General features: G+C 41.7%; 1 protein-coding gene across 1 annotated transcript in view; it reads left to right on the top strand.

Annotated features, from left to right (window-relative positions):
• Positions 1-14382, top strand: part of CdGAPr (GTPase-activating protein CdGAPr) — a 57598-nt gene that overhangs the window by 24571 nt on the left and 18645 nt on the right. Inside the window, exons 12-20 of the mRNA XM_074109146.1 lie at positions 1617-1800; positions 2327-2455; positions 3340-3490; positions 6689-6778; positions 7797-7885; positions 8920-9061; positions 10726-10786; positions 11436-11548; positions 13329-13450. Of these exons, the coding sequence (XP_073965247.1) occupies positions 1617-1800; positions 2327-2455; positions 3340-3490; positions 6689-6778; positions 7797-7885; positions 8920-9061; positions 10726-10786; positions 11436-11548; positions 13329-13450 (1081 nt within the window). The remainder of the gene's footprint in view (positions 1-1616; positions 1801-2326; positions 2456-3339; positions 3491-6688; positions 6779-7796; positions 7886-8919; positions 9062-10725; positions 10787-11435; positions 11549-13328; positions 13451-14382) is intronic.

Below are 14382 nucleotides of genomic sequence, written 5' to 3'. Positions count from 1 at the left end.
ATGATATTATTAAGAAAAAAATTTGCTGACTGTACTTTTTATCGACTGTACTTGCATTGTCAACTAAAAATACATTTCTGTATTAAGAGATTGTCATGTTCAAAATTACATTTCCGTGCTAAATCTTAAATCTATTCTATTCTCTTCCATTAACCATTGAGGAGTTTCGTGGTACTTCTATGCCTCTTTTTTTATGGAAAAATGCATGTCCTTGGAAAAAACAGGTTATGCTCCTTCACTGGCTTTTTCTTGCAACCAAAATAAAAACACCAATGTGTGTTTACATCCACCTGAAAAAAAGATCAAAATTATTATAAATCCTTACTTATATTTAATATTATAAACGTGAAAGGAACTCTGTCTGTCTATCTGTTAACTTTTCATGCTTCAACCGCTGAACTGATTTAGCCGAAATTCATTATGTAGGTAGTTGGAGTCCCGAGGAAGAACATAGGCTACTTTTTATCTCACAGTTTTATCCCGAAAAAATACATAGTACTTGCAGGAAAGCAATAAGCGAATTCTTCGTAGACAGAGTCGCGGGCAACAGCTAGTTATAATATAATGTTTCACTAACCACAGAAATTTTACTCTATCATAATATTTACCAGCCAATGCAGAACAACATCACCTGTCGCATCAATCACATTGTCAGTTGATATCTAAGTAAATGGTCACAATATAGGTAATATGTTTTGTTATTCTGTGCTCTCAAACAACTTTGGTCCGGCAACATATTCAACTTTTGATGCCCTAAAATGTAATGTAAAAAAAATAGACAAGAAACTGTATTGATATACTTTTGTACTTACGTTCATCCATTTTACCGGTGCGGACAAGAGTGCTTTATCTCCTTTGATTTCGGCAACATTGTATACTTATCACTGGTGTCAAAATATTCTAGACTCATAGCCATGTGTGGCAAGTTCCTTGAATCTGCTCGCACAAATTCACTCATTTCGTATTGAAAGGTGAAGCCGCTAAAATAGAAAATATGGTCCAAAAGTCAAGCCAAGTGTCGTCGAGACTGCAAGATAGCGTTGTCGAAGAAGCAGAGCCAAAATAGTCGTCGAAACTATCCAATCGTGGTCCAATTATCATGCAAAGGTCGTGGAGAAATGCGGCAAATTTTAAAGTACTGAGTTTGTGCTGAGAGGTCTTTAAAAATTATCCAAAAAACACTGATCGCACCAAATCGCAAAGTAAATAAAACGGTTTTAGGTTAGATTCTACTTGACAGTGACAGCAGTGACAGTTGACTTCGTTTTTTTTTTTTACTGTTTCTACTAAGTACTAAGCCCTCAACGGTTCTGCAATTTCAATCTCACAAACGTCATATCGACCACTTAAAAAAATATTTCTAATTAATAAGAGGAAATAAAAATAAAAGAGCTGCAGTTCCTCGATTATTAAGACGTCGACTATCGAAGAAAAATATATTTAGCACCTCTTCAAAAAACTTTACTTAGCCAATTGCATCTTAATCGATTCAAAGGTACAGACGTGAAAAGGTAACAAAGACACACACAAACAGACTTACAAACTTTCGCATTTACAATATTTATATTAGCTCCAAAAATCGGTCACTTAACTAGTTAATTCCTGTTCCCCTACAGTGCCCCTGGTCCTGGTCGAGTGCGCGAAAGCCATCGAAGCCCGGGGCGCCGTAGACGGCATCTACCGCCTGTCAGGAGGCTCGGGGCTCACGCAGCGGCTCCGGGCCGACTTCGATAGCGGGACCGCGCCCCCGCCGCCCTCCGACCCTCACGCCACCGCGTCGCTGCTCAAGATGTACTTCCGGTGAGTGCCATAGCAGATTGGGGGGAGGGAGACACTTAGATGTAGCTGTAATATGGATCATCCCAGAAAACTTTTTTTTTTATTCAACTGGATGGCAAACGAGCAAGTGGGTCTCCTGATGGTAAGAGATCACCACCGCCCATAAACATCCGCAGCTCGAGGGGTATTGCAGATGCGTTGCCAACCAAGGCGTATTAGAAAGGTAATGATTATATCATGGACAGGGATCTTTGGAAATAATTCCGATCTGCATTAGCGATCAAATAGCGAACCTACTGTGTTAAAAATAAAGTTGTGTTAAATACTTGTGATGTATAGATATCATTTAATAATATTGTAAATCTGTTTAAAAAAAATATACCTCGTCCAGTTTCTTGCCGGATTCTTCTCAACAGAGGTTTTTCCCGAACCGGTGGTAGATTTTTTTTGTTGCATTCATAAGTGCTTGTTATAGCCTAAATTGAATAAAGATATTTTGACTTTTGACTTTGACTTGAGGTACTCAATTGTATCCGTCTTGTTTCAGCGAGTTGCCGAACCCTCTCTGCACGTACCAGTTGTACGAGAGCTTCGTTGCGGCCGTTCAGACGGAGGAGTCCAAGCGGTTGAAGGCCGTCCGCGACGTCGTGGTCAAATTGCCGCCGCCGCATTATAGGTGAGTTTAGATTTGGGAGTCAAAGTGGAAAAAAAAAATATTTTGGTTCGTTAGTCGAACATCTGGTAGCACGGTGAGCAACTAGGTTCTCTATCGTTTGCCCGAATTTCATATGCCCGAATGTATCGTTTTCTGGAATTTTTATTTGCCATAAAGTAATTTATTTCTGAAATAGTAATTTCTTCAGAGTTGATATTAAACTAACCTAACCTAACCTACTGCGTTCTATATGATGTCATTTGAAAAAATTCTGAAAACAGCACGGTTTTATATATTTTATGGCAAGTGAAATTCGGGCAAGTAAAGGTAAACGGAACAACTATTGTTCTGATGATAAACTCTGGTTAAGTTCGAAGTGTGTGTGTGTGTGTATGTTAGTCCTTCACTCGGCTGGACGGATTCGGATGGAATTTGGTATCTAGATAAGACAAGGAGTGAATACTGTTATTACCACGGGATAGATATAAAATTCTCAAATCACAAACACTAAGTTTAGAGGGATAAAAGTTTGTTCAGCCGTGGATGTCTTCGGGCTCATCATGAATTCCTTATTTGGGCATTTTAAATGATAACATAACGGATAACTCACGTCTGTAATCAAATTTTGCTCGTCATTTTTATTTGGGCATTCTCACAAAAAAGTGTACCCAGTGTGTTTTAAATTTTTGGAAAAAAAATATGATTTTGGAGCAGGAGCTCCGAATCAAGAGCACAATTGATTTCAACATTTTAAAAAATGACCAAACAATAAACATCAGTTTTGTGACGTTTTTTTCATCCACTCGGTCTGGGCGTCGCAAAATTGACTCATAAAACTTTGAAAGAAATGGTACACTTTTTTTTGAGCCCATTTACCACTCTCAATACACAATGTACTATTCCAGAACGCTAGCATACCTGATGCGACATCTGCGCCGCGTGAGCCTGCTGGGCGAGGCGACCGGCATGACGGCGCGCAACATGGCGATAGTGTGGGCGCCCAACTTGTTGCGGTCGCCGCGGCCGCAGCACGCGTTACAGCACGTGGCAGTGCAGGTACTGAGGGCTAGGCGGCGCGTACACTGAGGTGGCGACAGACTTGTGACACTAGCGGCGCCCTACCTTGCTGGGCAGGCGACCGGCATGACGGCGCGCAACATGGCGATAGTGTGGGCGCCCAACTTGTTGCGGTCGCCGCGGCCGCAGCACGCGTTACAGCACGTGGCAGTGCAGGTACTGAGGGCTAGGCGGCGCGCACACTGAGGTGGCGACAGACTTGTGACACTAGCGGCGCCCTACCTTGCTGGGCAGGCGACCGGCATGACGGCGCGCAACATGGCGATAGTGTGGGCGCCCAACTTGTTGCGGTCGCCGCGGCCGCAGCACGCGTTACAGCACGTGGCAGTGCAGGTACTGAGGGCTAGGCGGCGCGTACACTGAGTGGCGACAGACTTGTGACACAATAGCGGCGCCCTACCTTGCTGGCAGGCGACCGGCATGACGGCGCGCAACAGTGGCGATAGTGTGGGCGCCCAACTTGTTGCGGTCGCCGCGGCCGCAGCACGCGTTACAGCACGTGCAGTGCAGGTACTGAGGGCTAGGCGCGCGTACACTGAGGTGGCGACAGACTTGTGACACTAGCGGCGCCCTACCTTGCTGGGCAGGCGACCGGCATGACGGCGCGCAACATGGCGATAGTGTGGGCGCCCAACTTGTTGCGGTCGCCGCGGCCGCAGCACGCGTTACAGCACGTGGCAGTGCAGGTACTGAGGGCTAGGCGGCGCGTACACTGAGGTGGCGACAGACTTGTGACACTAGCGGCGCCCTACCTTGCTGGGCAGGCGACCGGCATGACGGCGCGCAACATGGCGATAGTGTGGGCGCCCAACTTGTTGCGGTCGCCGCGGCCGCAGCACGCGTTACAGCACGTGGCAGTGCAGGTACTGAGGGCTAGGCGGCGCGCACACTGAGGTGGCGACAGACTTGTGACACTAGCGGCGCCCTACCTTGCTGGGCAGGCGACCGGCATGACGGCGCGCAACATGGCGATAGTGTGGGCGCCCAACTTGTTGCGGTCGCCGCGGCCGCAGCACGCGTTACAGCACGTGGCAGTGCAGGTACTGAGGGCTAGGCGGCGCGTACACTGAGGTGGCGACAGACTTGTGACACTAGCGGCGCCCTACCTTGCTGGGCAGGCGACCGGCATGACGGCGCGCAACATGGCGATAGTGTGGGCGCCCAACTTGCTGCGGTCGCCGCGGCCGCAGCACGCGTTACAGCACGTGGCAGTGCAGGTACTGAGGGCTAGGCGGCGCGTACACTGAGGTGGCGACAGACTTGTGCCCGGCTGCCTTAAAATAAATTAAAAAACAACAAACAATAGTGCTCTGAAATTGTTATAGTATTTTATGCAACTGTTTCATAATAGGGTCACATGAGTGTTTTATGGCCTAATTATGTACAGTTGCATACATATATTAAATCCTCTATCATGTGTTCAAGAACCATTGAGAATTACCTGCATTAACGAGAACTAGGTAGGTATGTCTGCCGCACGAGCTGCGCCGTAATGACCATTACGATACAGCCGTGTTCATAATAGAATCCAATGTCGTAATGCTGGTCATTACCTATGGTTTTTGAACGCATAATTGAAGATTTACTATATGGGTGTAGATAATAGTTATGTGGCTGGTGCATAATGAGAGACATTAAAGTACGAGTGTGGTTTTATGAACGAGCCGAAGGCGAGTTTCATAATAAGATCACACGAGTGTTTTAATGCCTAATTATGTATAGCCGCATACATAACTTTATCTACATGCATATCATAAGTTTTCTATAATATGTTCAGATATGGCCTGTATTTTTAAGTTAGTGTTACTGATAACTAGTTTGACGTACCTACCAAAGCTTATATAAAACAGATAATAAAAAACTAAAGTTTTATTTATAATAATTATTATTATCTACATGCATGTCATAAGTTTTCTACAATAGGTACAGATATGCATTGTTAAAAAAAGTATTACTACTTTAATGTAAACATTAAGATGCACTGTACTTTAATGTGAACATTAAGATGCACCCGCAGATACCAGGTTTCTTAATAAAGGCCATTTGATAGTCGTTTCTGAACATATAATAGGGAAGTTACGATATGCATGTAGATAAAGTTCATTATAGTTCAAAATCGTGACCAGCCTCTAAAATTTTCGATAGTGAGTCCGACTATTGAACTTTTAAGTTAGTCGACAGATTCTAGTTTTTTCTTAGATTCTGTATTCTTATTATTCATTATCATTTCATTTGTATAATGTACGAATATTTTCGCGCGTGTGTGAGCCCTCTCTTACGTATTTGTGACAGATTTCCGTTATCTGTGTTGCCAATCCTAATTTTATTATGCCGCCAGTGCTGCCAAGATTTGTTAACGCATTCACTGCCACCTGACTTCCACTGGTGCCGCCGACGCCCGTGTGCGTTCAAAATGTATGAATAATTATGACAGAGGCAAATCAAATTCAAACCATTTATTCAGTAAATAGGCCGCAATGGGCACTTTTACACGTCATTTTCTAAACTACCAGCGCTTTCGGAAAGACCATCATTGACCAGAATAATGCGCCGCAAGAAACTTGGCAGAAAGTCATTTTTTTTCATAATAATATAATTACAAATAAAATACTTAAAAACTATAGTATACAATTAAAGAAAAAAAATTACAAAAATAATAATAATAATAATACAGGGATTTAAATACAAACTAAACACTAAATACTAAACTATATCTACGTTCAGTGGAAGTGTAAAATGCTTCCACCGTCATAAATTTTAAAATAATAATAATAATAATAATTTGGTTCTGAAATATACATTTCAGGTCAAGTAACCATTAAGCTTTTGGATTCCGAAGGCAAGCTCACGTCTGCCGCCCCCAAAGTTAGCTCACACGCACTCATGTCATGCTCTGAAAGCAGAGCGGTACCGAGGGCATGGTATTGCTTCCGTTCCCATAAGCTCTATGGGATCGTCTTGGGAACTTCGACGTCGCGAGCCTGTGACTAGAAATTAAACTAAAAATATAAAAGTTTAAAATCCATAAGCTTAACAATATACAGCCTTAAACATAGCAAGGGGATGTATAAAGTCCCTAAGCACCGGCACTAAAAGCACCGGGCGAAGTTCCTAAAACGCATATGTGCGTCGGTGGCAATGAATGCGTTAATTGGATGTGTTTTTTTTCTGTCACAGGCGGTGGTGACAGAGTTCCTGATATGCTACGCCGAAGAGCTGTTCGCCGAGGAGCAGGACTGGGAGTCTGGGCCGGAGTCTCTCGACCAGGTGAGCGTCAAAACGTCGTAGCCACTTATGTAGCGAATAATGGGGAATGGATGAAAATATTAGAGACGCTTGAGAAGCTTGCTTTTGCAGGTGGTAGGACCTTGTGCAAGGTCCGCCCGGATTGCTACCACCATCATGCTCGCTAATCCTGCCGTGAAGCAGCAGTGCTTGCACTGTTGTGTTTCGGCGTGGAGAGTAAGACAGCCGGTGAAATTACTGGCACTTGAGGTATCCCATCTTAGGCCTCTAGGTTGGCAACGCATCTGCAATACCCTGGTGTTGCAGTTGTCTATGGGTGGTGGTGATCTCTTACCATCAGGAGACCCACTTGCTCGTTTGCCATCCAGTCGAATAAAAAAATAATAATATTAGAGACGCTTGAAACTTTGTTCATCGACAGGAATAACCTTCCTAATTAACAGAAAAAAATATCAGATATTTATACATATCCGCCCCGACCGGGGATTGAACCCGGGACCTCAAGTTTCGTAGTCAGATTCTCTAACCACTGGCCTATCCGGTAGTCGAAACATATTTTTTTTTATTCGACTGGATGGCAATCGAGCAAGTGGGTCTCCTGATGTTAAGAGATCACCACCGCCCATAGACACCTGCAACACCAGGGGGATTGCAGATGCGTTGCCAACCTAGAGGCCTGATGGGATACCTCAAGTGCCAGTAATTTCTTAACCTCGTGCGGCCCAATTTTCAATAGAATGTACACAATAAGTTCAAGGGAATTAGGAATCTATGACAACGTAACAAAGTAAAAATTCTTTTGTTTTGCTATTGTTTTTGGCAGTTTGACGGAAGTTTGACTTTATTCTCGAAACAATTAGATTCTAATTGCTTTGTCTTTTTTTTTTCAAAATATATGGTGGGCTTCAGGAGGTTAAATGCAAGCGCTGCTGCTTCACGGCAGGATTAGCGAGCAAGATGGTGGTAGCAATCCGGGCGGACCTTGCACAAGGTCCTGCCACCTGCAAAATATAACGCCATTCCATTCCATTGCCTACAGGAACAGATGGAGCAAGTCGAGCTGCGGGGCCACGACTCCTGCCGGCGGCCGAAGAGTTTACCCCTCAATCCGCCAACCAAACTGCTCAGGTACCTCCCAACTTAATTACTCGCCTTAAATTAATAGAGTCAAAGTCAAAATATCTTTATTCAATTTAGGCTATAACAAGCACTTATGAATGTCAAAAAAAATCTACCACCAGTTCGGAAAAATCTCTGCTGAGAAGAATCCGGCAAGAAACTCAACGAGGTATATTATATTTTTTTTTAAACAGATTTAGGGGCTGTTTCACTATCCATTGATTAGTGTTAACTGGCGGTTAGTTGTGATGGCGTCTCTATTTGTTTTGTTCGAATAGACGGAGACGGCATCACATTTAACCGTCAGTTAACACTAATCAATGGATGGTGAAACAGCCCCTTACAATATTATTAAATGATATCTATACATCACAAGTATTTAACACAACTTTATTTTTAACACAGTAGGTTCGCTATTTGAAGGGATCGCTAATGCGGATCGGAATTATTTCCAAATATCCCTGTCCATGATATAATCATTAACTTTATAATACGCCTTTGATATTAATGTCTTCTTGACAATAGATCTGAATTTTGTATCCGTTTCATTTATAATATTTTTTGGAATTTTGTTATAAAAACGTATGCAATTTCCCAGAAACGACTTTTTGGTTTTAGCCAGTCTGTAAGATGGAACTTTAAGCTTCCCTGTGTTTCTAGTAGCCTTTGGCTTATCGACGTTAGTGGGAAAATCACATATGTTCTTCCTAACATACATGATTATTTCAAAAACATAAAGCGACGGCAGGGTAGTAGAAAGTTATAGTCAAACTGTTGTTAATGTACAAATCAAATCAACATCGCTCCGTAAAGGCACGTGAAGAAGGGCTACGAAACAGCCCGAAACATGTCGAGCTAAACTCGATTTGAGATGTGAATTATCCGGTACAATATCATTTAATATAATTTCATTTTCAACAAGCCTATTTATCGTTTGTACAGTCAGCTACAAAGATATCGATACGGCCGAAGTTACAAAAATTATCATACATGACTTTATTGACTTCACAGTTAACATTGAGGTTGTGTAATTTTTTTCACAGCCTAGAAGAAGCTAGACGTCGCGAAAGATGTACAAGCACTGTGCAGAGTCCAAGGCTGCCCGCACCTTCGGGCGCCATCGCGGCCGCCGCGGCCGAGACCCAACTGCGACCCTCCGGCCATCTGCGGCCCAAGTACATTGAGGTGAGACCCTTTGAGGTTGATGCAGCTTGGAAGTCGACCGAAACAACTGCGACCCAAGTATGTTGAGGCGAGACCCTGCCAGATTAGGTGAGACAACGCAACTGCGGCCCTCCGGCCATCTGCAACGCAAGTACATTGAGGTGAGACTGTTTAGGATTAGGTGAGAGACAGTTTAAGAGCGTCTATACCTGCTGAGCTGGCAACGTTGCATTTTTGTTAGCTTTTCTCGATTATTCCATAAAAATTTCATGAAAATTAAGAATGTGGTCTGACAGAACTGCTCTTAATATATAAGTTAATGTGTCTACTCCAATAATTATGCGCGATAGACTTTTATTTTCTTTAAAACCCGTTAATAAACATTTACTCGTTTTTAAACAATATAAAAATAACGAATAATTATTGAAGTAGGCACATTAAGTTATATATTAAGAATAGTTCTATCAGACCACGTTTTTTATTTTCATGAAATTTTTATGGAATAATACAGGTTTAAACGCTCTTAAAAGTCGGCTGAGACACAACAGCAACCCTCCGGCTATCTGCGACCCAAGTGCGTTGAAGTGTGACCCTTTGAGCTTAAGTGAGACAGCTTGAAAATCGGCCGTGACGCAACTGCGACTCTCCGGCCATCTGCGACCCGAGTAGATTAAGGCGAGACCCTTCAGGATCAGGTGGGACAGCTTGGGACTCTTGTCTGTTCAGTTTCATTCATCAGTTCGTTCAAATTTTTGAATAATATCTGATGTTAATTGTTTTTTTCCGGACCTAATTTAATTTCTGTTTCAAAACTCTATTATTACCTGGGCCAATCAACTATTTTACCGACACTTTGGGCGTCTCTGGCGTTACCAAAAAATCGTACTTCCAACAAGATATCTCACGGTTTAATAGGTCTAACTTATTTAGGATGGCATGTATTCATGTACACCATCTATTAAATTACAGATAAAACATGTTTACTGACAGAATAGTGTCGATAAAAAAGTTGATTGGCCCACCTAACATAATTTCTAAGCACTTACTAATGTTTTTTTTAGATGTCTTTCTATTCCGAAATAAAAAGATTTTGAATTTGACACATTAAGATAGATCGAAACACAAGTTGTCTTACAGTTTCAACTAAATAGTGGCTCATTTTAAACGATATTTCAACGGATAACTCGCGTCTTAAATCGAGTTTAGCTCGACATGTTTCGGGCTATTTCGTAGCCCTTCTTCATTGAGTTTCGTCGGGCAGTCGCGCGAGCAGAGCGGTGGCGCGTAGTTTGCGTGTTGCGGCAACCGCCGAGTCGCGTGCTCCTATGAAGAAGGGCTACGAAATAGCCCGAAACATGTCGAGCTAAACTTGATTTAAGACGTGAGTTATCCGTTACAATATCGTTTAATATGAGTGAGTCTCACGGTAGTTTAATGTTCTAATCTAAATAGTGGCTCCGCAAAAAATCTGCAATCACTGTTGTGTTTCGGCGTGGAGAGTAAGACAGCCGGTGAAATTACTGGCACTTGAGGTATCCCATCTTAGGCGTCTAGGTTGGCAAAGCATCTGTAATACCCCTGGTGTTGCAGATGTCTATGGGCGGTGGTAATCTCTTATCAGGAGACCCATTTGCTCGTTTGCCATCCAGTCGAAAAAAAACATAATTTATTTATTTTACTTACAGGTTGGTTCTGGCCCTGACAATCTACCGCAGTACCACACCGTGCTGGATCTACCACTACCAGGTTAGTTTCCGATCATCAAACCCCTTTATCAGTGTTGCATCATGGGGTACTGACCTTCAGTACAAAAGGAAAATCGTCAACTTCAATTGACTATTTCGAATTTTGACCAAAAATATTACTGTTGAAAATGTAATTGTAATTAACCAAATTTATTTTCACTTCTCATGCTCGTATATTTCGTGTTTATGCTGGATCTAGGCGACATAAAATGACTTTTTATGCACTAGTGCATGAAATAAAAGCTTCGTCTAAGACCAAGGTGTCAACAGCCACAAACAAAGCAGTTAATATATATTTTTCATAATTTTTAATCAATCAAAATAAACCAATAAAACTAAAAAATTATAATTAAATAGTAATTCATGAAAAATAAAATGTACATAGTAAGTGCACAATTGTTTCCACTGTAGCTATTTCGTTTCCTCGCCATCGAAGTGAAAAGCAGAGTGTAAGACTCGAGCATTAAACCCATTTTCCCCTCGACGTGTCTATCCACCCTCGCCGTACCGGCTCGGGTGGCTATATGAACGTCTCGGGTAAAATGGCCCGTTTTATGCTCTTGTTGTACAATCTACTATTGTTGATGAGGGTGGAAAGAGAGTCAGTGTGTTATAGTTATAGGCTTGACGATGTGGTTTTTATCCAATAGCGAAACGCGGCCTGAAGCGATCTCCCTCAGGATGGCGCGGTCTCTTCTCCCGCACCAAGCAGCAGCGTCATAAGATGCGCGCGCCGCCGCCGCCGCTGCCCAAGCCCGTGCAGGTAACAGCCGCCGATGGTCTTTTGAGCAATCATTATACTGCACTGAATGAGGGCTGAATGACCAAGTTGAATGATGAATACTGATTTCGAATGATAATTGGTGGACCTGGATTTCCTTGATCCAGGTGCACCAATTATATACTACTATAATTGTTAGTTTGAGTGATCTCTCGAATGATCAAGTTGAACGATAAATACTGATTTTGAATAGATAATTGTTAGTTTGAGTGATCTCTCGAATGACCAAGTTGAATGATGAATACTGATTTTGAATGATAATTGGTGGACCTGGATTTCCTTGATCCAGGTGCACCAATTATATACTACTATAATTGTTAGTTTGAGTGATCTCTCGAATGATCAAGTTGAACGATAAATACTGATTTTGAATAGATAATTGTTAGTTTGAGTGATCTCTCGAATGACCAAGTTGAATGATGAATACTGATTTTGAATGATAATTGGTGGACCTGGATTTTCTTGATCCAGGTGCACCAGCTAGTGCTAGTGTAGCGTGAGGTCTCCAAAATGTCAAATCTCATAGGTTTTGGGTGAGCTACGCTGGTTTATTTATAATAAGAATAATTTTGTGAATATTTTGCATTACCTGAAATTAATTATGACAATTATGCGATAAGGGGCAATGAATATCTGTGTTTTCAGACAGTTGTCTTTCGAAAACATTTGTCCTCCCTTTTTTTTTCGAACAAAACGGGACTGGGTCAAAATTCTTTTCGTTGTCTTGCTTTTGTCCCCGAAAAATGGCACTTTTTTTTATGGAACCTAGTGGCATTTTTAATTTTTCTCTAGTTAAATATTAGTCAACCCGAAAAATCAAACATTGGCTCCACATTTTTTTTTTATTTCTTAGAAGACAAATAGTATCGTGACAGAGTGGTCAGAAACAATGCAACGAAAAGAATTTTGACCCGACTACGCAAGACTGTGGTTGCTCGATATTTTTATGGTACGGTTTTAAGATGTATTAAATATGATTTTAATCTAAACTTTGTTTTCACGCCCGTAATAACAGACTTTGAAAGCCACACTTAAAAACCTCAGGCAACAGTGGCGCCATCTAGTAAGACAAAAAACGATAGCCCTCATTACCACATCTAAACAAACACTAGAGTAGTATAACATGTACTTTTGAAATACGCCTGTACTCGGTCAGTTACTAACTAAACAAACACTGTAGAGTGTATAACGGAGGAGAAAGACGGAAATAGGTGTACCCTTGCGTCGGCCGTTTGGGCCGCAGAGCGTAAGTAGAAAAAGGAGCTCCGCCAAGCGGGGCTTGGGTAACTATTTAAAATGGGACATATTCCATACACACGTCGGGCCTTCTATTAGGGGGTGGGGGGCGGGGTCCAGCCGCCGCAGCCGCTGCCTAAACTATGAACCATGAGAGAGAGAGAGAGAGAGAGAGAGAGAATATAATTTTTTTCATAATAAATAATACATCTATCTATCTATATCAGCCCTTATAGCGCCCGTCTTCGGACATAGGCCTCCTCTCTACTTTTCCAGTCTTGCCTATTCATTGCCACTCGCATCCAGTTTACGCCAGCTTGCTGCCGGATATCATCTGTCCATCTTTTTGGTGGAATAAATAATACATAGGATATGGCAAATTCAATTGTCAAATACCGTATTAAGATCATACGATCATAAACTCGTAAAAACTAAATAAAGTGTACTACTTTTTTTCATTATTACTTTTGTTTACGCGTAAACCATTACGACCAGCAGTTGAAATCACCGATACAATTGTTTACAGGACATTCCGATGGTGTCGGCCGGCCTGCGTCCGGTGAAATCCTGCGAGTCCCTAGCGTCGGACAGCGACACGGTCGCGCCGCTCGCGGAACGGGCGCTCAAGCCGCTTAAACACCACACCAGGTATAGTATTAATTTTTTGAGGTGTCCCGATCTCGTTAACAGCCCACCTTTCGAACGAGGCCATTGTTTTCTATTGTGCCCTCAACGGCATAATCGTCAATTTAAAATGAACGGAAATATAAGATAAAATAGTTCATTGCAATAACGACTTTATTGTCTAGAGCAGAAAGTGTATTTTAAAATAAATACTCGTTCGCAGATTATACTAATCTATTCTTTTTATTTTATTTTGTTCTATTCTATTTTTTCTATTTTATTTCTGGTGTACAATAAAGAGTAATTGTATTGTATACTTTTCCATGAGGCTGCTTGTCTGCGACGCATGCAATTTTGAAAAATATTATCTACCAACAAAGTTTTATTTAAAATGAACTCTCTACTGTAAGTAATAAAGTCGCTATTTAAATGAGCTATTTTATCTTATATTTCCGTTCATTTAAATCTGAGGATTATGCACTTGAGGACATAATAGAATACAATGGCTTTGTTCGAAAGGTGGGCTGTTAACGAGATCGGGACACCTCAAAAAATTCATACTATATAAATATACTGATAGATAGATAAAGTTTTCAGCGTAGGGGAAGGTCGCATCGCGAGATTATTAATCGATAGAGAGTGGTTAACACCTATAACATTTTTATTCAATTTTTGTTTATATTACATTCTCTACACAATTTGATCGTTGTGGTTAAGTCATCTCAGTGTGATATGAAGACCGATGGCCAAGTGGTTGCTATGAAGCCTGAGGTCTCGGGGTCGATCCCCGGCCGGGGCAGAAATTTGTATGAATAATACTAATGTTCGCTCTCGGATCTTGGATGTTTAATATGTATTTAAGTATGTTTGTCCGTTGCCTAGTATCCATAGTACAAGTTTTGCTTAGTTTGGTCTATGTCAAGTGTCCCATGATATTTATTATATTTATTTATATA

Source organism: Choristoneura fumiferana, chromosome 28, assembly GCF_025370935.1.
Source record: "Choristoneura fumiferana chromosome 28, NRCan_CFum_1, whole genome shotgun sequence".
Classification (NCBI taxonomy): Eukaryota; Metazoa; Arthropoda; class Insecta; order Lepidoptera; family Tortricidae; genus Choristoneura; species Choristoneura fumiferana.
The sequence above is the reverse complement of the archived record's forward strand: the minus strand, read 5'-3'. Positions and strand labels throughout refer to the sequence as shown.